Below are 23,757 nucleotides of genomic sequence, written 5' to 3'. Positions count from 1 at the left end.
ACATGTACACCTACATATGTGAGATGACAGATTAAAAGTGACAAGTGTGAGATAATGTCGGGGATAAAAAAGCAAAATTACTGTCCAGGAAAGGTCATGCGTGAGGTCTGAGTGGAGTCCAAACCCCTCTCAGAATCAGGTTGTAAGGGAGTGTAAGGGACTGATTCAGGGGGAGTCATCCTCAAGCGGACGTTAGAGGAAGAGCCGGTTTGGGGGGTTCTTTTTCCGGGGGTCCATTAATTTACCAACCTGTGAGGCACGGCTTTCAACCTTTATGCGGCTCATATATATCACATATATATGTTCCCCGTGTGAAGTATGTCAGTGTATAAATAAAGGCGCTCATTAGAGGCGCGTTGGAGAGATAAGGAGCAGAAAGCGTCAGAGTGAGTCACTTTGTGATGGAGAGAGACTTCAGCCGCTCTTCCTCGCTCTCTCTCTGAGTCAGTCTCTCTGCTCTCGGATGGTTCAGCAGCTCTCCCTGTCTCTCTGTGAGTATCAGCCTTTATCAGACATTATTCCCGCTCTCATCGCCTCCCAGCCTCGTCATGCTGGACTTTTTTAGATGAGACACCGAGCCGCGGTCGGTTAGGACGGTGATGAGGAGGGGGAGGATGATGATGGTAGTGTTAATGATGCCTCGCGCTGGTTTCACCCGGTCTGAAGTTGACGGAACTTCACCTGATGAAGTCCTGAGAGGAGAGGACTGATCAGAGTGTCGGTACTGAAAACTACCTGTTATTATAAATTATAGCTTACACAGCATTGAGGAGGATGAAGGTGTTTGACCTTTCTATTAACGAGCTTCGGTGTGATATGACGACTGTTTCACTGCTTACTGGGATTTATATTCATCACTGTCACATGTACTGTAACATGTAATCAGGGTTTGAATGCTGCAGCTGGTTTAATGAACTGTTGCGCACTTCATATTTCTTTATTCTATGTTTAAAAAAATCAGCTTTTTGACTAACACACCGCACAGTGCTGGGATTAGAAGCGGGGAGGCAGCTGTGACAAGCGGTAGAAAATTAAAATAGTTAAGTAGTTATGAAGTTTGAGTAGTTACGTTACCATCGGATTTGGGAGTGTTTGTGGAAAATGTGAACATGTTGGATGATAAATAAGGAAGAACACTGCACTGGAGGTCGTTTAGGAAGTCGTGTGTCCAGCAGAGGGCAGTGATTTTCATTGGCCACAAATAACATTAATAATAATAATAATAATAATAATAATAATAATAAACTGCTGTGTTGGGTGTGATTGGGAGTTTCCAGCTGTGACTGTGCTTTTGATCTGAGATGCAAAGAGAGGTCCGGGGTCCAGACACCCTTTTTTGAGCAAATTTACAGTATAGACCCATTTTATTTTATTATACTCTTATACTTTTTTTTTTTAAATTTGCAAAGTTTTTTATTTTTTATCTTTTGAGCTCCTTTTTTTTTCTTTTTTTTTTTTGCTGTTTTACAGCTCCTCTGTTTTTTTTTTTTACCTCATGGAGCTATTTTGTTTTGTCATAGTGTTGTTTTTTTTTTGTTTTGTTTTGTTTTTTAACTACTCTACTTGCTGTAGGCTGTGTTTAATGTTTCGGCTGCTGTAACACAGGGATCTTCTGACCTTTGGGAATAATGACCTGTATCTTGTCTTAACAGCATGACTACACATGCATGGAAATGTCTGTAAAGTGAAAACATATTGGGTTTTGTACCTCTTTGTGCCACTGTGTTGGTTAATCACATGTAATAAGACACATTGTTAAAGTTGGACTTACTTATTCTCAGTGTGGTTCATTAAATTGTGACATTAAGCAGGTCTACTGGTTCTGCTGGTTTCTGCAGCTAAAGTGGCGTAAGTAATGTTTTCGAGCTGACGTTCACTTCCAGCTCAAGTGTTGTGTTGTTTTTGGACTAAAGACAGTCAGAGTTGTGTTTGTGTTGTGTTGTTGAAAGCTTCCCTGCCAGTTTTGAGAAACATTCGAATGTTAGCCGGAGTTCTGTGGAGGAAGTTAACTTGCAGTAGTAAGAACTTTACCGTTTGACCAACACATTTCTGACCTCATCAGTCAGCTATAAAACAGATTACAGCCAACATTTTAAATAGGACATGTACAGAAAACAACTAATCACATCGAGGATTACTGGTGGATATGCACATGAATGTGTAAGGTTGGCTGTTTTCTATACCTTTTTAGAATAATGCTCTTCTTTATGCACCTTGGAAGTAGGTGACGTTGCTTTAGAAACATCTGCTTTGTCTGTAAAAGAAAGTGGGATGTCCAGATTTCTAAACGCTGCTCACTAACTAACGATGACAGTGGGGAAGGCGCCTTGCTTTGTTTAGGAGCATTGAGGCGAGGGCTGGAAGAAGGAGTTAAATGTCTGTAGGTGGGAGGAAGCATGGAAATGCTGATGTATTCCAGTGCTTTCCCAGCTCGTACAGTGGAATAAGTGGTGGGTTCATACTGGAGCTGGAGATGCAAAACTCGAAAAACGATGCCCACTTGCTCAAAAGTGAAACAAAATATGTTCACATGGCATACGAGCTGTGAACATATTTTCTCAGGGTGGGATTTATAATGTTATCAGTCAGATCCATCCCCACCCACTCATGCTGTGAATGGTTGCCAGACTCTCTTTGAAGCCCAGAGCTAGATGTGAAGGGCAGTGCAATCTTAACAGTTTGGGGCACAAATGTAGAAGATGGCCGTCGCACTCTCGTGCCACCTCTTCATGTTTAGACAGTTTCAGACTAATCTAGCGTGACCTCTCAAGCCCTGTCCACACATATATGGGCATTTTGTATAACCTTTCTTGTGTATTTTTGCTTTTGTCCAAATGTAAACAGGATTTAAAGGAACTGAAAATAGAGCTTTTGAAAACAAAAGGCTTATGACTAGCTAACATTTCTATCTGGGTAGGGTTACAATGGCATGTGTTGCTTTGGCGAGCTCTTGACAATGTTTTAGTGTTTTTGTGTCGATTGAAAATGTTTAAAAAAGGGAAAAGTATTTGTGGGCGTAGCACTCAAATGTTACATGACATGTGACAGGACTAGGCTGTCATCGTTTCAAACTACGTGCTGTGCAATGAAAACCAAAATGAGTTTGTGAAAACTGTCGCATCTTATAATCTGTAGTTTTCTGGCTCCTCTGGGGTTTTTTGTGATCCTGAATATGGTTTTTCATCTGTCTGGTCTCATATGTCATCCCCTCATCCACAACCAATCACAGCAGATGGCTGTTCCTCCCTGAGCCTGGGTCTCCCAGAGGTTTCTTCCTGTTAAAAATTAGTTTATCTTTCCCACTGTCGCCAACTGCTTGCTTTTTACTTTTTAATATTTTTTTTATTTTTATTCTAATTTTTATTTTAATTCTGTGAGTTAATGTAGTCTTTACCTTATGATATAAAGCACCTTCAGGCTACTGTTGTGGTCATTTGGAAGTTCCTTTTTAATAAAGGACAAAAACTCCACCTATGCAGGTTGGAGGTAAAGGAAGCTAAAACTGATCTAAAAACTAACTAATTTCACTCTTGTTGATGGAAATAAAGATACAAAGAAGATTTGGAAAAATATTTTTGCTGAGATGATTTTGGATAACTGAAATAAAATAAAACATATCTGTAGTTCTAGCTTTTGTGAATTTGGTAAAATGTGGATTCACAAGCTGCCCGATGATGCTTTGAAGCATTTTTTTTTTTTAAAGATTTGACTCTCAACTGCCATCACAAAGCTGTTTTACTGTAATTACCCAACAGCTTGTGAAATAATCAAAGTCTCGAATCTACTGATTTGTTTCTGGTCATGAATTTTCTCGTCTTTCTGTTTGCTTTGTTTTTCCCTGAACACCAGTTCTCATCACGTGGACTGACTGACATGAAAACACGTGACCGTTTGTGTCCATGAGCACAAATAAACAGGTTGCTTTTTTGTCACCATTTCATGTTTTGTTGCCGTGAGATCGGGCTGTAATGTCTATTCTGACTTTACTAAAACCTTGACAGAAACCCTGCATAAAATAAATAATTTAAGACAAATTAAGAATTAAAAAGACTAAAACTGAGACTGATTAAATAAATTAAAATAAATAAAATAAATTTTAAAAAGTAAACTTTTACAGTAAAAACTAAACTGAAATGAGCAAACCCAAGTTCAAATCATACACATAATCTTCACATGTTTTCTACCAGTATTAATAATGAATGTAAAATTTGTTTTATATGATCATTATTCAGCAAGGTTGAGAAATAGATTATAGGCTGGGTTAAATAAAACAGTTACCACTTATTTTAAAACTTTGTTTTAGGTGTTGCCTCCAGACTGAAAAGTCTGGACACAATGATGCTACAGACACTAAATAATCATAACAATATGCATCCATGTGAGCCTACCAGATCGCTCTTACTGGTTCAACATCTCAGACCAGACATACTTTAAAAGCTGATAGAATAGAATATAAAAATTCAAAGTCTTAGAAGTTCCAGTATGTTCAGAGCCATGATGTTTAAGCTGTTTTTGCATTAGCTTAAGCATCAAGTGACGCCTGTTGTCCCTTGTTTTAACTTTAAGAGTTGCATCAATGTCACATTAGCCTGTTTGTCTTTGTAAGCTTCAGACTCATCGTGCTGGGCTGCTGTTAGTCACCTGAGCTCAGATAATCACCTGTGTGCAGCCTGTGATTATCACACTAACTTCTATCTGACGTTTTCACTCCTCTCCTGTGGGGAAATCTTCCTCACGCATGACCTTGACTGCTGTTTCTTTCCTACTCTGAGGGTTTTTTCTCTTATTTCCCAATATGCTGCTCTGATTAAATTATAAGGAAGCAAAGAGTCGAGGTGACGGTGGACCTGAGCTGAATCAGTTCCTCAAGCGTCTCGCCTCGTGGTCAGTTTCGTCACCACATGACACACACTGCATCTGAACTGTTGAGGTTAAAGGATAGAGGGGATGTTTTTGTAATTTCTTTTTTTTTATTCATGAAAAGGATTCAGGAATTACAGTGACGCTTGTCACTGTGTTGGTTATTTGTCTCTCCGTGTAACTCAAACTCGACCACTGTGTTTTCTTTTCAGCAAAAAATATTTTCAGACCCATGTGTTGCCCTTTTGTGGAAACAGACTAGAGGTTTCTGTCTTTCTGGACTCGGAGAAGAGGTTAAGAACTGAAAGGGGTAAAGCTCCAGCAACACTTGTTATATATAGAATACACACTATTGTTTTACCCACACAGTAAAGCCAGATACACAGAGAGGAGAAATGAAACATTAAAATACAAAGACTTCAATCCATTCAGACAGGTGCAACACTTATCTCTAATATTTAATATAAAATATTCTAAAAACGCTCTCAAACTGCTGTCAACAAAATAAATAAATAAATCCATGGTCCTCTGCTTACACGTGCTTTGATATTATCTCTGGAGGGTTTATCGATACCCACCAGCACTCTCATATTCCCCAGCTTTCTCTCCTATTTCAAAACCATCTCCAAGAAATCTATATATCTAACCCATCTGTCAACCCAACCTGGCAACCCTAAACACAGTTCATGAAATAGCCTCAAACTCTAATCTAATGAAATTAAATCTTATCTGTCCAGTTTCATCGTGTCCACATACATATTTGACAAATTTGACTTTTAAATTTGTTGCTCTTGCTGGTCAGTGCCAGAAATGCCAGCTGGTTAAGTGAATTATTTTGATAAAAGCCAACCTTTGCCAACCGGGCTCTGACAGACGGAGGGCTCTCCTTTTTCTGACAAGAGGATGTAAATGTGCGAAGTTTGGCATCCGCACCAACCAGATCAGGTTTGCAGGACATCAGCGGTGTCAGAGTAAACTGACATAAGAACTGAAGCAAAATGAAAACCACATTAACCACAAGGCACGTGGAAGCATGCAAGGAAGGAGAGCTACATGTGCTAGCCATACTGACGTTAGCAACGCTCGGCAATTTAATTTAGCATTGCGTGTGAGCAGCGTAACACATTAGACAAAGTTTCCCACTCTTCGGTGACATTTAAAACAGTAATTATTGGGGGAGGTGAATAATGATTTCAAATGGTTCGTAAATTCCCACGCAGTATTTGTACGACCGATGTTTAACCACATTCAGTTGGAATGTGCCCAGTTTTCATTGTTTTCCTAGTGTTAGTTTCTCTCCTGCTACAAAACACAAATTAAATGTCAGGAACAGCCCTAATTTCAGTCGAATGAATCATTTCACTGCTCACACCAGAGACCACAAGTCGGGTCATTCCATGACTGATTTTTACACTCAATTTAGGTGATCGTTAATGTATCATTAATTACTGATAAGAAGTCACTTGTTATCAAAGCTAATGAGTTAGGTTTAGAAAATGTTGTGGTTTGGGAAAAAATGGTTGTGCAATGTTTTCTTCAAATCCATGACATTTATATCCTAGAACACAAATGGTTATTTTCCAAGCTTTGGTATGACTGGGTGTATCATCCAAAGACGATTCAAGGAGTGAGTGCAGCTGATCTTGTTGCAGGCATTCAGACCGATCAGATTCTGAGTAAATTAGCTCACTGTCGTGTAGTCGCTTCAGCTCCTCTTGCTGCAGAGATAGAAACTTTAAAAAAACACGAAAATGAATGCTGGTAAAGTTTGAACTGACCTGAATTGACTCTCTGAGTCAGTAACTCATAGGATATGAGACATGCTTTATTTTTCCCAAAAGTTGATAAAATACTGTAGCAGCAGCCAAAATGTCAAACAAAACCTATAACAGCAAGTAGAATAGCTCACACAAAGCATCTACAAAAAATACTGCATACTACAAAAGTATTGAATCAATTCATCAATTAATCAAGTTTCACTAAAATCACTTCACACAATCAGACATTAGTTTGGAAAAAATTGCCCAAGAAATCCCAGGATTTTCAAACTTGAACGCATGTACGGTCATTTTTTTCACCCACGTCTGCAAATCTGCTGAAAGAGAACGAGGCGACAGCTTGTCCATTTAATGAGACTTCAATAAATACCTGAAACAGACTCCTCTGTAATGTTTACAGCATGATGGATTCCTGCAGTGAGCAACGGTCATGTTAACATTGAGCTTTCTTCTCAGGAGTACATCTGCTCCTTTCTATCAGACCATCAGTGCTCGTCACATCAAGGTTTCACTAGTGGGAGCAGCCCAGTGAACAAGTTTAAACAAGCTGTAAATCTCACCTTTGGAGGGAAATCTCGACATAATCAGGGATGTGTATGACACTCTGTAATAACTGTTTTTTGACAGGATCCTGTATCGTTTACTTAGCCAGCTCTAGTTTTTACACTGTAACAGCCTTACTGAAGACCCATGCAAGGATCATGGTGGATTTGCTTTAGGATCATCCTCCAAGTGTAGACGTTTGTTGCCTTTTAAAAGTGGAAATGTTTGTCATAGTTACATTAGGTGCTCATCCTGTCCACTCATATTCCCCCGTCTCCCAGGAGAGATGACCCACTGCACCAACTGCCTTTATTAAGACTCACAAATATTTGCTGTTCTCAGAAAGCGACAACTTGCAAGGAAGCAGATTTTATTACAGCAGCATATTGAATTTAGGTCTAAGTGTAACAGCCTGTCGTTGGAGGTCAGAAACATATCAGCAGCTTGTAAGTACCCTCCTGGACTGCAGCTGGCAATGGCTTCTTTGTTCTGCTCTGCTGGGACTTCAAGCGTCACCCTAACCAGAACCTGCAACAGGTGGAGAGCTGGTTCATGTGCTGAGCTCACAGAGACTGCAGAGTAGAACAAGGACGACTGGCTACAGTGCAGGAGGGTGTAGTTGGAAATAATCAGCAGGACTAAAATAAGAAGAACATATTTCTCATTATTCATACAATTAGAAAACCTGTGTGCCTTTAATTTGCTTGTAAATTAAATCTCTTGGTTTTTTGATAGCACAGACAACTGAAAAGAAGCTTTAATCCAATTTTTTTGTAAACGAAATATTTACAAGCAATAATCTGTCAAGTTTAGAGGCCATACAACTGAGCATATTTTCAGAACAAGGTGTAGTTAAGTTTGGAGCTGGATATGCAAGTGTTATTAAAACATTTTTGTTTCTGATGAACATCACTGAGTCATAATACAGTGAGGCATGTTGTCTGTAAAATCAGGAACAAACAAGGATACAAACAGTATGAAGACGTGAATGCAGACACATATTTGATGTCATGAAAATACATTTCTGAAATAGAAAAGATGGTGAGCATGATTGTCAAATTAGAGGTGGCTGTGTTCCTTCAGCCTTAGCTCAGGGTGAAATTAACCCACAAACAGAGCAGGAGAATGAGAGGTGAGGGGTAGTGATTGTCCTGTTGTTTTGGTCCTCCTCTTCCTCTCACGGACATGTTTCTTCCTCCTGCAGGAACTCTTTTTCTTCTCTTCGTCTTGCCTTCATCCTCCAGACGCAGACGTCAGTGGAACGTTTCAATCAGCTCTCATATTCAGGTTAATCTGATTATGAAGATTTCTTCTGAGACGCCTCTCTGTCAATGACGGCCAAGATGGAGACTCCTTTCTACCACGATGACTCCCCCGCTGTGCCCGGCTTCAGCCAGATCGCCGAATACGAGCGCTACTCGGGAAACAAGATGCTGATGAGTAAGAAAGCCATGTCAATGGCAGGAAGTCACCACTTCCCCAGTGGTGGTGGAGCAGGAGGGAGGGGTGGGAACCCCAACATCCTGGGGCTGGCTAGCAACAGCTCCTTGATGACATCAGCAGCGTCCTCTGCAGCATCCTCAGCAGACATGAACCTGCTAAAGCTGGCGTCCCCAGATCTGGAGCACCTGATCATTCAGTCCAACCAGGGGCTGGTCACCACCAGCCCGGTGCCAAACTCCACCAATCCCTTCATGTACCGCAACCAGGCCACCAACGAGCAAGAAGGATTTGCTGATGGCTTTGTCAAGGCGCTGGCAGACCTTCACAAGCAGAACCAGCTGGTTGGAGGTGGGCCCATGTCTCCGCCTTCATCCTCTAGCGTCTCCCTGCAGGCGTCCTACCAGAGGAATCTGATGTCAGGCGGAGATATGCCCATCTACACCAACCTGAGCAGCTACAACCCGGGCCAGATGCCATACTCCGGAGGGCAGATGGCATATGGTGGAGGCTCAGGCCACGGTGGAGGTGGAGCACCTCAGCCACACCCTCGAGGCCTGGATGCCCCACAGACTGTCCCTGAGGTCCCTCATCCTGCAGGGGACCCCACCTCGCCACCGTCGCTCTCGCCAATCGACCTGGAGACACAGGAGCGAATCAAAGCAGAACGCAAGAAACTTCGCAACCGGATTGCCGCATCCAAATGTCGCAAGCGGAAGCTGGAGCGCATCTCACGGCTGGAGGAGAAGGTGAAAGTCCTGAAGAGCCAGAACTCGGACCTGGCCTCCACCGCCGCTATGCTACGGGAACAGGTCGCTCAGCTGAAACAGAAGGTCATGAGTCACGTCACAAATGGCTGCCAGATTTCGGTAAGCTCATCAGCTGCCAGCAAGGCCGGAGGAGGAGGCACCGGCAGCGAGGACTCCAGCTGCTGAGGAGGCGGGACATCACGAGAATATGCCAAGAGGCCATTTACTTTTACGATTTTGCTTGTGCTTTCAGTTGGAGCGAGCAGAGAGTGAGCGGCTCGTGTCATCAACGCCTCCAGAAGGATAGGTGGATGTTAACGGCATTCAGAGTCCCGGAAACTCTCTGTCACCTAGCCAAAGGGGGCGGAGCTTTACAGAGGAGACTGGAAAGGAAGCAAATGGAAGAATGCAAGCAAGGTTTGGATTACGGACGACAACTTCTTAAAGAACACCTGGCAACATTTGAGACTTAAAGTGTTCAGATTCCACACAATGCATTTGTTTAACAAGTGGAGCAAACTGTCAGATTTCCACATTTATTATGAACCGCTCACAACATTTTTCACACATCACACCTTCCACCTCTGTTTTTTTTGTTCACACTAAAAACATATTTAAGATGTTACAGATGAAGTAAATTATCTAAAAAATATTGTTTTTACAGTGCGAGCTGAGAAGATTTATCATAGCATCAAAATACCGAAATGAAATGAAAAACTCTTTCATGTAAACAGATTACTTTTATTTACAGAGTAGGAAATGTAACTGTGGTTTCTTGTCATAATTTACAAACATCTGTTTTCAAGGTCAGAAGAAACTTTCTTTAATCATTTTCATTTAACATGATCTGTGCTGCATTATTTAGTTTTTTTGCTTTGTAATCTGATTATCAGTTTAATCTCTTTAATTTCATGACAGTGTGTTAATGCAACTAAAGACTGGCTTCTTTACAAACAATATCTTTCAACTTCAACAGCTCTGTTTTTAAAGTGAAGGTATGTAGTCTGATTATGTTAATCACTCTTTAAGCTCCAGTCTGGCCTACAAAGTCACATTTGTTGATGGAGGTTTTTCAAAGTGTTTTGAGAAAGAAATTACATTAAAGTTATGTTTTTCCCAAAGAAGTATTTCATCAGTACCAAAATATTCACAGGTAATCATTAGCCTTTTGAAAATTCATGATGGCCACCAAATGTGGCAAAAAAAAAAAGATACACATTTGACCAAATATAAGTCCACTTTAAAATTACACTCTTAAATTACACCTCAGTTTTGTTTGCATCATAGCTCAACTTTGTTTTCCAAAATTTTTTGTGAACAGGGGATAAATCGTTGAGGTACTTTTGTTTCAACTAGATTTCTTGGATTGACCCCTACCTGCCTACCATTTGCAGTATGCATATCAAGGTTATAGGAGGATAATCTCTCAACCTGCACAGCATGTGCAGCTTATGTGACGCCTGTAGGTCTGACACATATAACTCTCTCTTTCTTTGGATCATATTCAGCAGTCTCTTCAGTGTTAGCTACATTGTCCTAATGAAAGTTCAATTGCAGTTTAACCAGTGTTTTATGTTTGAAACTGTAAAAAATTTTGTAAATGTGAAACAAAGTAGCTCTTAAGAAGCTTTAAAGCCGTAAATTTGACTTCCCCAAAGGCAAGTATGTGGAATTCAAAAGATAAAAGGTGTATATATTCATCTTTTACCATCTACTGGTTTGTGAAGTCCTGTTTTCAGTCCTCTAGAGGAAGATTTCACATCTAGATTTCACTGCCGCCTTCAATGTTTTGAAACTAGATGTGACGAACGATGGGGTGGGTCTGACTATGAAACCACACATAAACCGGTATGTGCACATGCACACCCTGGCTAAAGACTTACAGATTGTTAGTCAATAATCCTCCTTTAAGACCAGTTTAGACAGTTTAGACAATTAACTTATGTTTGGATTTATTCAAAGTGATGATAAACCCACGACTGAGCTCATATATTCAGCAAGGGTTAGGGTTAGGGTCTAGAGAGGTCAAGTTCAAACATCATTTTTCCTCAGACTTCTGCCAGACTGGATATGTTTTTGCATCCAGAGCAGATGCTTCCTGGTAGATGTTAAAAAGGATGAATTTCCAACGTCCTTCCACATTGGATTCATTCTTCAGACCTGAACGCTATGTCCACCTTTTATACTCTCGACACATAAAGATTGCTTTTTTCTACGCTGGAATTAATAGCAATTTTGGAAAATGGTGGCAGTTTTGACAATTCAAGAGGCTAATGGTTCCAGAGGCAAATGAATGGCTCCAGAGGGACAAACATAAACATGCAAGTTTTGGTGTTCATGAATACTTTTGAAAGATTGTCAGAGTAATCTGCTGGGATTTTTCTTGAGTTACAAACAAAGGAAGTGCACAGTAAGATCTGCATTTGTTTTAAGTTTAAATGTGTATAACTTTGCAAAGGGAATCCAAATCATTTAAATCTTTTTGTTTTCACATTTAACTTTGTGTGACCGCGTGCAAAACAATCCCGTGTTGGAAGAATTTAATTATTTTTTTTAAAAGTTAAGGTATTTGACTCATTGTTTACTTTTCTGCAGATGATGAACTGTTATTATGGAAAAGGAATTGTTTCATATCTGTTTTATATTCATACTATTGTGAAACAAGAAAATTAGTGTTGACTAATATTCATTATTCTGATGTTGTTACTGATTTACTTTTTATCTTATAAAAAAATGGTTCATGTAAGTGAGTTTATTTGGTGCATTTGTTAGCAGGTTATATAGAAGCCCATTGATGCTGGAAAAATAGATGGAAATAAAAAATATTCATAGATTTGTGCCACAAAATTAGACTGAAAACATGTTCTGTTGACTCTTAAATTTTTGTCATAGAAAGAATTTAATCTCTTTTATCACCTGGCTGTAATGGGCCTCCAAGGTTTTTTGACAAAGAGAACAATACATCTGAGGATGCTGGAATAAAGCATTCGTGAATACATTTCAGATTCAATTCAAGGTCAAATGGACATTTTTAAATGTAATTAAAACATACAGGGAGGAAAATTCACTTAGATATATTCAGGTATGAAAAATAATGCTCTTCATATGTATATTTATCTAAAGATTGAGGTTTCTGCAGAAATGAGGTCCTTAAGGAGGGATAGGAAAACCTCTGCAGATGGTACAGATCCCGAGGTCCATATTGGTCTCCCTTCTGGGCTTCCAGAGATACTTGGGTGAGCTTAGCTTTACCTAGAAATCCTACAAACACTGGAACTTGAAAAGTTTTGAGATGTCCTTAATGACCTTGTAGGTTTCTTAAGTACACTGTAAAAGTCTGTAGTGGTAGAAGTCTGAGGATAATAATTGTCCTTGGTCAGACAGCTCTGAGGTCCTGAAGTCAATGTCATTAATGGGATTTCTGAGGGCCTTGACAAAACTGATAATGCCTTTGGGAGAACTCTGAGGTGCTGGAGGGGTGAGATCATTATAAGGGTTGTACAGGTACTAGAATGAATTCTGGTGGACTTAGATATAGGTTGTAGTTCCCCAAGGTATTTGCTTCTACCAGGGCCTTCATAAGTTCCTAGAACAGGTATCCTGAGAGCCCTAATGGGATTTTGCAAGGTACTAGACTGTAGACTTTGAGGGAAGGGTCTTAATGACAGGCAGATTTCCTTAAAATTGTATAAATATTCTTGAGAATATTGCACAGGTACGTGAGAATCACTGATGATTTTGCCAAGTTTCCCTGAGTATATATTCAAATTCTGGTCTCTGATGGGGTCCGTGAGGTCCATAAAGAGGTTAATTCAGTCCTTGTGAAACTTCCTGAGGTCTTTAATAGCTTTCCAGAGGACCCTAGGGGGTTTGGAGGGGTCTTGAGGATGATTAGTGGGCATTAGTGGGCCCAAAGGTCCAAACTTTGCCTGACTGAATTTGTATGATTTTAAAAGCTGATTTATGACAGACATTTAAAAGATCACAACTGGTTCCAAGATACAAAGAATACAGCCCACAGTTTGTGTTACATGTGAGGGTACCTTGTTGATTGATAACTGTACACGTTGTTGTGGATTTTCTAAGTTTTGGATGTGGGTGCACCTCAGATTTATATTGTGAAAAGTTAACAGACTGGGCTTTTAATCTAGTCGTACAGTTGTTTACTCACCTAACAATCCTGTTGTTGTTTATGCAGTGTGCTGATTGATATTTTATCACATTTGCAGCCATGAGGCTAATTGACCCTTTCTATTTCAGACTCTGTTTTGCACTGGCTTTACTGTCCAATCAGCATCTGTATCACGTTTGCGGATTGCAGCTGTCAGACAGAAAAACATGTAACTGCAAAGACAGACAGAAATATTTACTGCTCACAGATGTTTCTTTTAGAGTTCGTGTTTTGTGTTTGACAAATCAGAGACTCTCAAATATACTGTTGGCAAGTGTCAAGCAGATATTTATTTTTTTGAACTTGAGAGAGGCTTTTGATGTCTCTAATGATTCTATTTTTGTACAAATGTATAAAAGTTGTTGTTATTAATATACTGAAATGTGTGTATGTACAATCTGATTTGTTCAACCTCTTCGTGTCTATTTATTATAAATTGGTTTGTGTTAATTACGCTTCACTTTGTTCTGCTGTGTTCAGATGTTTGTGTCAATATACCAGTGATGAAACATTCAACCGCTGCTTCTCTCTCTCTCTCTCTTTTTTTTAGACACTTGCAGCTGGGATTTTGGAGATTGCCTTATGACAGAGATAAAGCACACCACACTCATTTTACAATAGTGTCCTTGGGTGTTCTCTTCACATAATGAAAGTACCAAATCCATTGAAATGTAAAGGGAGTGTTGTCTCTGTTGTGGCCTTTAGGGACATTTTTTCAGTTTCATGTTGAGAAATTTGGGGAAATTTGCACATCAGATGGTTCCCTATTACGTTTCCCAGTTTTGATTTACTGTATATTGAGATATTCAAGAGAAGCAGAAGACTGAGACATGCTGAAATCCTCAAACCTGCAGAACTCCTTCGTAACAAGCAAAAATTTTATAAAAGAAAGTGTAACAAGATTCAATTTTATATAAATACAGTGAGGTAAATGTGTTGAGTTGACCAACATCTGTGAATCTTTCATAAACATTTTTGCAGTCCAAAATCTATCTACTACTAGTGGCTCCATCATAACTCATATAATCTATGGTTGCTTTTAGGAAACACAGGACTCAGTCAAAGTTTAGAAAAAATGTTTTGTGGTCTCAGCAAACAGGAAAAGTCCACAGTCACCAAAATCCACCCTTAGGACCCCTACAGCACTGTTAAGGATCTAAGAAAAGATCCTTGTCAAAGAGCAGCCAATCCGTTAGAGGTTGTGAACAAGGATGTCCATATACTTTTAAGCACACAGTGTATCCATCTATTTATCTTCGGAGGGTTTTTTGCCTGTTGAACTCATCAGTGAGTCATCAGGATGAAGTGATTTCTCTCCCCGTGAATCAGAGCAGCAGGACTGAAGCGGCTTGTTTAGACCGTTTGTTCATCCCCATCATCACCATCATCATTTTCTTCTCGTCTTGCAACCAATAACAGCACTTAAGATTTATATCTCGACTTTTTCCTTATAATGCTTCAAATGTTATCTGGAGTCAGCATGCTCCTCTAAACAGGATGATTAGCTATGAGTTGTAACCGTGGGGGTGAAACAGCTCGGTCAGACACTGACACACTCTTGATGCTCTTGTGTGTCAGTTTTAGTCGAGAATGAACTGACACTCATCTTTATACAAATGTTGATTCATAAATGCAGTTTTCATAATAAATTATTCAGATAACGTATTAGTGAAAAAAGATGGCACTCCTTAGGAATAAAGGTAGCATTTACAGTTTGACCAAACAGGTGAAAGAAAGGCTGGAGTCTGTTTTTTGACAGAGCCAAACTGAGTCAGTCGTGTTAATGACAGTGTTTATGGAAATCCTTTAATAATACAGTCACACTGTTATTAGTAAAACACACAGGCCGGTCAGAAAAACTGGCTGCTTTCATTTGACTCTCAAATGGAGCCTCAAATCCCAACAATAACACCTTCAATAAGAACACACAGAGCTCCACGGAGGCTGCACAGCTGAGTGTTTTTCTCTACCAGTTATTCACACAACTGCTAATCAAAGGTTGTCACCAATTTTATAAAGACTAAAAAAATGATGTAACAGACGCCCTTACAGCATTAACCCTGCATTATTTTTTAATGCCCAGTGTGGGATAACTCCTCTGGTGTAAAAAGAAGTAATTTGGTTAAAATGGCAAATTTCCCGCTTGATTTATGATCTTAGTAAACATTTTCCTGATGGGGTCATGGTCTCAATGAGTAGTTTCAAGTTCATAGTATGTTAATTTCATAAATTATGCTCCCATCTAGAGCAAAGCAGACAATACAGCGCACTGGCACTGTTGTGGAGTGAAAAGCTCATAAAGCGAGAAAATTATTATTGATTAGAACTGAACGGCCCTCTACAACAGTCCCAGTTTCTCACGTGGTGTTGCTGTCTTCACAACAGGACTTTTGTAGACATTGACCCCCTAGTGGTGGACAAGTTTATATTATTGTGGACTTGTGACAATCTTGGTGACAAAATACGATGAATAAAAAAGGCCCCAATCACTCAGGACTAAACACCTGTCTACAACAATCTGGTCGCTAGGTAAAAACGCTCTTTGATCAGTTGGAAGAAAAACCTCCTTGTGATTGTTTTGGTTGATTTGTCTACAAACTTGCCAGCAACTCTCAAAGTGGCAGTAAAACCGTTAAAGTGCTTTGAAGTGCATTACAGTACTGCTGTGGTGGCTGGCCTGTGTTTGTGGACACGCTGGTATCTTCTACGCAAACTACAGGCAACCACAGCGACCATAATGAGGTTTTTGGTGAAACACGCTCTTTGCAGCCAATTTCACCCAGCAACAGCCAGCAACCTACAGGAGTCACGCACCAAACTGATGGTTGTGTCTCGTTCTATATGTACAGGTGACGTCACATGAGAAACCTCAATATATGAGAAAAGAAATCCTCTACAGATGATAACCACCTGGTGGCAATGGCGTCAGAAAGTAAAACACCTTATTGGAAATTTAGAGGTACAACAGCTTTTCTAAAGTACTACAGGAGGTCCTCGTTTGTTTTAGAAATTTCAATCTAATTAAAAAAATTTAAGTCATTTCTAAAGCTTTGGGACTCTAGAGAATCACAGCAAAAGCCATTATCCACAAATGGAGAAAAACTGGAACAGTGATGAACCTTCCCAGGAGTGGTGGGAATACCAAAATTACTTCAACAGTGCATTGATGACTCATCCAGGAGATCACAAAAGAACCCACAACACCATCTAAAGAACTGCAGGCCTATTTTCCTCAGTTAAGGTCAGCATCAAAGTCCAGACTTAAATCCGATTGAGATGCTTTGGCATGACCTGAAACAGGCCGTTCATGCTTGAAACCCCTCGGTGTAGCTGAATTAAAACAATTCTGCAAAGAACCGTGTGCCAAAATTCTTCCACAGCGGTGAGAAAAACTCATTGCCAGTTATCACAAATGCCTGATTGCAGTTCATGCAGCCAAGGATGGCACAACCAGTTATTAGGTTTTGTGGGCAACTACTCTTTCACACAGGGCCAGGTAGGTCTGGATAACGTTTTTTCTCTTAATAAATTTAAAAACTGCATTATGCATTTACTCAGGTTATATTTGTCTAATATTAACATTTGTTTGATGATCTAAAGCATTTAAGTGACACAAATATGAAATCTAGAGAGAGGCAAATACTTTTCCACAGCATTGTAAAAGTTAGTCCACAGTCCGTCAGAAGGTGCGCTTTTAACTAGGTTCAGGTACTGATTAAAAAAATCCATGTAATACATTTTAGAGATCTAAAGAATAAACTCTTGAACCCCTTTAGATCTAATCCAGTATCTAAATGAGTGATATCTGACCTAAGCAGCCGACTGGCTAACGCTTCAGTGTTGGTACTTTGACTTCAGACAGACTGAAACAAGTGTTTTTTCTTCTACGTGTCTGTATGTGTGTGTGTGTGTGTGTGTTAAGCTGTTTGGTAGAAAATGTTGTGTTGCTGTTTTTCCATATTCTGCTCCAGATGGAGTGACCCACTTACTGGGAGAGAGGGAGAGAGAGAGAGCAGCTCTGTGCCATTTCTGGTGACTAATACCCCCTCCACCCACACCTCGACACACACACACACAGAGCGAGCTGTATCGGTGTGTTCGCAGTCATGTTGTTTCTCTGTATTTCTGCTCTCTGATGGTTCTGTTTGTTAAAAATAAAGACGTTTGTGATTAAACGAGTGTTGACAGTGAACGTCAGCGCCTATTATTGTAGTTTTACATGTTTTCTGCCTCACAAGCCCTCGGCCCAGCGCTCTCTGCTGCTTCACGCCGCCTTTCTTTAAACATGAGAACCAAGAAAAGAAAGAGAACGCTCCCAGTCTGAGAAAAAAAAAAATACTTCACTGCATTTATTAAAGTGCAAAAAGACAACAATGAAGCCATCATCAGTGTAGTTTAAGACAAGCAACAATCACAATATAGAAAGCCAGGTTAGATTCCAGTACCAATCAGAAAGCAGAGATCTAATTACATAATGATCTGCAGAAAAAACCACCCCAAAGGCCAACAGCCATAATCACAATGTACGTTTATTTAAAGATATAGTATCAACACAGCACTATTAAAACCACTACTTAGTGTTTTGGAAGGCTATAAGTTCTTCTGTAAGTTAAAGATGAGATCCAAAGCTGGTCAATGTCAAAGCTGGGAAGGCGCCAAAAGAAAGCTCCAGCCGATCCAGGAGAGAAGGACAACCGCTGCCTAAGCAAAAACCTGTAGTGATCCCATATGTGTCAGGAGTATCAGAACAGCTGAGACACACTTTTTCTAAACATGTGTCTCTGTGATTTTCAAACCCCAAAACACGCCAAAAACTGGTCCACCCCAAGGATCAGGTCGCCCGACACAAACAGAGTAACATAGTGTACGCTGTTAAGTGCCAGGAGGATTGCCAGGATTTATATATCAAGGAAACCAAACAACCTCTAGCGAAGCGGATGACACAACACAGAAGAGCCACCTCGTCAGGCCAGGACTCTGCAGTCTATTCACACCTACAGGCCAGTGGACACTGTTTCAGTGATGAGGATGTACACATCCGGGACAGGGAGGAACGCTGGTTTGAGCGCAGAGTCAAGGAGCCCATTTACATGAAAAGGGAAAGACCATCTCTGAATCGAGGAGGGGGCCTAAGGGTCCATTTTTCACCATCTTATAATGCTGTGATTGCAGCCATTCCCCAACTCTCTGTGAATGATACTCATGGCCATTGATCAGTGGTTGTTGATCAATGGCCATGAGAATTTGCATAATTATAATGAAGGAAATGACCTCCCAGCCCATTGTTCCTTCAGTGGTGCTAGTTTCAGTCACTGTGCAATGTCCTGTTTATAGGATTGGGGAAACCTGCAGTCAGCTGAGACTGAAGAAGTCACTTGGATGAGTGACGAAATGTTTCTCCCACTGAAAACGCTACATCTAGATGAACAGAATCAACTTTTGGAGATTTACTTACCTGGATGATTGAGCATGCATCAAGACGTTATTGGACATTATTGGTTTTCAAAAATTAATCTTAATGATGTGCTGCACATAAATAGTGGTAATAAAAAGGCCAGAGAGAGCGAGAAAGATGACTGAACAGTTTTGGGTGACTACATTTTAGAAAACAAGATCTTCCCACTTCCAGAGGAAACACAGTCATCATATACGCCTTTACTAAACAGGCAGATATGGACGCTAAACACATATCTGCATGAATATTCATAGTTTTAGTACCCGAAGCTATCTTTCTCCACCTGTAGTCTGAGTTTGAGCAGACTTTGGCTGCACGCAGGTAAATATTCAATGTGGAGAGCAACAAAAAAACAATCTGAAAACCTTGAAACCATTGGTTATTGTATGACAGTGAGAAGACTGTTTAAAAATGTATCTACAATGTAAAAGGAAAGGACCATCTGCCTTCACTCCAGGGCCATAAGGCAAACAGCATTAGACAGTGAGCTTTTAGATTTCATATAGCAAAGTGTGCTGATAAAGATGTGCATCAAGTGAACTAATAGCTCATTTTGAAATTAAGGTACTACCAATATTACATAAATCTGACATACATCAATCTACACAAACAAGATGTCTTTGTGAGATTTTTCGTAGGGGTCAAGAACAACATAAAGTACCGCAGCAGTCTGTATGGTATTTGACAAAGAATAATAACAAGCATAGAAAAAATGTATAGGAACAAGTTATCAACCCCCCACAGTCACAGAATGCAATCATAATATTCTGTGCTAAGGATAACTTGTACAGATGACAAATGTGGTATATATACATAATACCATGGCACCTTCCGTCTCGTCATGAGAACAAAATATCAACAAAACAGAGGTCAAAATCCAACATAAATGGCCTGTATTTGTATAGCGCTTTACTTAGTCTCTAAGTAAATTTTCCAACCCAGTTTAGGGCAAAAAGTGTAATAGACATGCTGTTTCACTGTGTCTGTTTCACACTAGACCTCTCCAAAACTTGAAATGTACACACATGAAGAAGTTGCAGTTTCAGAGAAGGAGGTTGGGGTGGCTAGACGGAATCACAAAACCACAAAACAATTAGTCAGTATTTCTTTTAACCAGGTTTAATTATCATGAAAGTTAAAATAAAAGCCAATTTTAATCAAAATATTTGCACAAAAATGCCAGATACAGACAGTGACAGATACACTTCCTTTCGCTGATGGGAGGAAGACATCACAGTGGAGGCATTGCTGTTACAAGATGATGCTATTAAAAGGATTATTAAAGGCTCAAACAGCCGACTGAGGTTTTGTCTTTCAGGGGTATTTCTTTTTCAATGATTTATAATAGTTTTAAAGTCAGGAATCAGGGGTGTGTTCAGATGGCGATGAAGAGGTAGGATATGTAAATCTGATTCATTTCAGCATCCTGCTCTGACCGCTGGATCAGTTAGAAGCCCCGCTCACTCCATCTGCAGGAAAGTCAGCATCCATCCACTCAAGCGTCTCCTTTAATTCAATCTTTCTGCCTCGTTAACTATTTATGAGACTCACCTGAGGCGCTGCTGGGCCCCGCCCATTGCTCGTGTCACATCGAGGTGACAGCAGCTATCATGTGAGGGCATCTTAGGAGGGAGAAACGATACAACATGGTGGATGTCAGCGAGGATCTGATGGAGAGAGGAGATCCGAGTCTGCTTCATCTCCTCCGTCAAAACCGATCACCAGTGTCATCACCTGAGCCCACCGCAGGGATGAAGGACATCCATCCTCATCATGACGTCTTCATCAGAAAGCGCAGTGATAAAATGAACATGTCTGTGACACCAGTTCTAACACCCACAGACGAGATTTGTAGGTTTACTTACCCACACACACACCAGTGTTACCCAGACTTTTATGAAATAATAAAACATTCACTACAGAAAAGTTAGGTTAGTCTTCAGAAAAGATGCTTTGGAAGTTTTCTAACTGAATGATTTAACCTAGTATCTGTGTGGCTGCCCTAAGAGCTGTTTGATTTCTCCAGATACTAAGGAAAGGTGCACCAATGCTTCCTTTATTGCCTCCTTTAACAGATGATATGGGGAAACATTATAACCTAATTCCGGCTCATTGTGAAGTCCTTTCCTTGCGTGACAGGTTCAGAAAAGTTCTCTATAAATAAAGTTAATAACATGTTTTCATGACATGTCCTCATTTTGGTGGTTTCTGTATTTCCAGCTTTTTGGGATTGTCATTAAGTAATCAGATGCTGAAAGCTTCAATAAAGAAAGACTTGAAGTGCATACAGGTGAGAGACAATGTTATTCTTTCACGAGTGGAATTGGTGGGCTTAAGTCCAACCTTGATAATTAAGTGGTATTTTTCATTGGGTTATCTATATTTATACAACATGCATAAGACAATAATATGGCCTGGCCTGTATTTGTATAGCGCTTTACTCAGTCCCTAAGGACCCCAAAGCGCTTTACACTACATTCAGTCATTCACCCATTCACACACACACACTGGTGATGGCAAGCTACATTGTAGCCACAGCTGCCCTGGGGCGCACTGACAGAGTATATATATATATATATATATATATATATATATATATATATATATATATTCAGGGCTCTAGACTAACTTTTTGCCATGGGCGTACCGGTACGCCTAACTTTAAAAAGTTAGGCGTACTGGCACAAAAGTTAGGCGCACACAAATTTTATAATAATTTATATAATATAATGTGTTTTTCTGGATACACTGTGCTTTTTCAGCATTCAAAGATTGATGACACCGTGTCAGAGCACTGGCTATGAATTTCAGAAGGATCAGGCCTTAACTTAACAGAAAAGTTAGCAATAGTTATTTTCCTATTACAGCTACATCCACTTCTGTCGTGCCTAGGCTGCTCACTAGGGCTGGGTATCATCACTGATTTCTATAATCCATTCGATTCCGGTTTTCAAAGTCCCGATTCGATTCAACTTAGCCTCAGACAGTCAGAAATATTATAATTCTGATCATTTATCAGTACTGACTTCATCAGAATTGTGAACATCACAGCAGATGCCTTTGTGTGAAAGTAACTGAGAATAAAACACAGAAAAACATGAAGGAGATTTTCCTGGTCTGGCTTTTTATAGCAGATAACCTTAAAAATATTCTACAATGTTCTGCATATAAAGTTTAAATTTCTTCAGTATTGAACAACAGAAAAAATAGGCTTTCTTGTCCGAGGTCATTTAAGTGAAAAAGAAAAAGACAGCAGCCGACAGCGCTGTAAACAACGGTAGACTGGTGGGTAATAAGCGAATGAATAATACAGGAAACAGAGATTGGAGACGGGAAACTGTTCTTGAAGTACAGAGAGAGAGAGAGAGAGAGCTAGCTGTGCATGAAGTGTGATTTTGATAGTCGTGGAAGCAAAACAGCAAAATTCATGACGACATTGATCAAATGTGAAGCGCAGTTTGCTGCTTCTTTTGCTGCTGGCTCGGTGAATTTTGGTTGAAAGAGAGACAAAACCTGCAGCTCAGAATCAGCGCAAAAAGACGTAATCACAGCGCGGACCGGACGCATCAGGATTGCTAAACTCCGACAGCGTGTCCGTCTACGGGCCGTCGGGTGAGAAATCCGAGAAAGACAAAGTTGATTCTGATGCGCCTGTCCGTTCTGTGTTTACGTCTTTGTGTGGAATCCGTGTACCTGCTCTCATTTGCTGTTTGGTTGTTGTTGAAATGGTTTTGTGAGCTTTAATCTGAGAATCTGGCGTTTCTGGCAAAACACAGTTGTATTTAAAAGTCGATTCAGGATTTAATTAATTGACATCGCTTTATTCAAGCTACTCACCTCCCACTTCCACCTGCACTTTCAACTGGACCACGGCCAATCAGAGAGGTCCCGCCCCTGACTATCTCTGATTGGTTTAGTCCACGATAGGGGCAAAATGTGTCTGTTGTTGACCACAGGGAAGGTTGCAGATTTCTTTTTTTTTTTTTTTTGCTACCCGAACATTTGGTCGCACAGGTGCAACCAAATATTTTTTTTAGTCGCACCACTGAAAAATTTGGTCGCATTTGCGACCAAATTGGTCGCACTCTAGAGCCCTGCTATATATATATATATATATGTATATATATATATATATATACATATATATTAGGGGTGCAACGATACACAAAATTCACGGTTCGGTTCGGTTCGATACTTTGGTGTCACGGTTCGATATTTTTTCGATACAAAAAATGTTCATGCATTTTTAATTTGTCATTTATTAAAATTATAAATATATATTTTAACTCAAAAGTACAGTTTTTAAATTTAACCCTAACCCTTGTGCGTGTTTTTTATTTTGACAGCGAATGCGCACCTGCGGACCACTTATGTGCAGCCCTGGTTATTTAGCTCATCATATTGCAGCCACAGAAATTCTTTTGTCCATGAAACCATAAAGCTGCACTTTCTTTTTGCCTTATAGTCTGATTTGTCATAACTTCTCCGTTTTGTGGTAAGCTTTTCTTTGGCTGTCACTTCTTCACCCTGACCTGTCTTATTTGGCTCAGCAGAACTGAAATGCTTTTACACGCTCACTCACATAAGCTCAGCGATTCTCTGCGCGATCAACCTCTCACATGTTTAAGCTTGCTGCGGGAGATTTCACTTGTCATGTTTGCATAGTAAGCTAACGATTAATAAGACGATGTCAGAGGAATTGGTGCACAAATTATCATCACTCACAGATCAGTGCTGTCGCTCTCTATACACAGTTCGCAC

At 40.0% G+C, this 23,757-nt stretch overlaps 1 protein-coding gene across 3 annotated transcripts; it reads left to right on the top strand.

Annotated features, from left to right (window-relative positions):
* Positions 1-226: 226 nt before the first annotated feature.
* Positions 227-17,279, top strand: june (JunE proto-oncogene, AP-1 transcription factor subunit). 3 transcript variants are annotated; one of them, XM_040000508.1, is made up of 2 exons: positions 227-491; positions 8,386-17,279. In XM_040000508.1, exon 2 carries the CDS (start codon positions 8,513-8,515, stop codon positions 9,554-9,556), a length of 1,044 nt encoding a protein of 347 aa, XP_039856442.1. In that variant the 5' UTR covers positions 227-491; positions 8,386-8,512; the 3' UTR covers positions 9,557-17,279. The 3 variants fall into 3 exon arrangements, with proteins under 3 accessions (XP_039856442.1, XP_039856441.1, XP_039856443.1); XM_040000507.1 differs by having other exon boundaries at positions 227-721; XM_040000509.1 differs by lacking the exon at positions 227-491 and adding an exon at positions 1,505-5,170.
* The last annotated feature ends 6,478 nt before the right edge of the window (positions 17,280-23,757 follow it).

This window comes from Simochromis diagramma, unplaced genomic scaffold (assembly GCF_900408965.1).
Source record: "Simochromis diagramma unplaced genomic scaffold, fSimDia1.1 OVJJ01000596.1, whole genome shotgun sequence".
NCBI classification, from domain to species: domain Eukaryota; kingdom Metazoa; phylum Chordata; class Actinopteri; order Cichliformes; family Cichlidae; genus Simochromis; species Simochromis diagramma.
Note: the sequence above shows the minus strand (reverse complement) of the source record. Positions and strands in the feature narration are given on the sequence as shown.

Coding starts and splice junctions, on each gene's coding strand:
- june (XM_040000508.1), top strand. CDS start 8,513: ATGACGGCCAAGATGGAGACTCCTTTCTACCACGATGACTCCCCCGCT.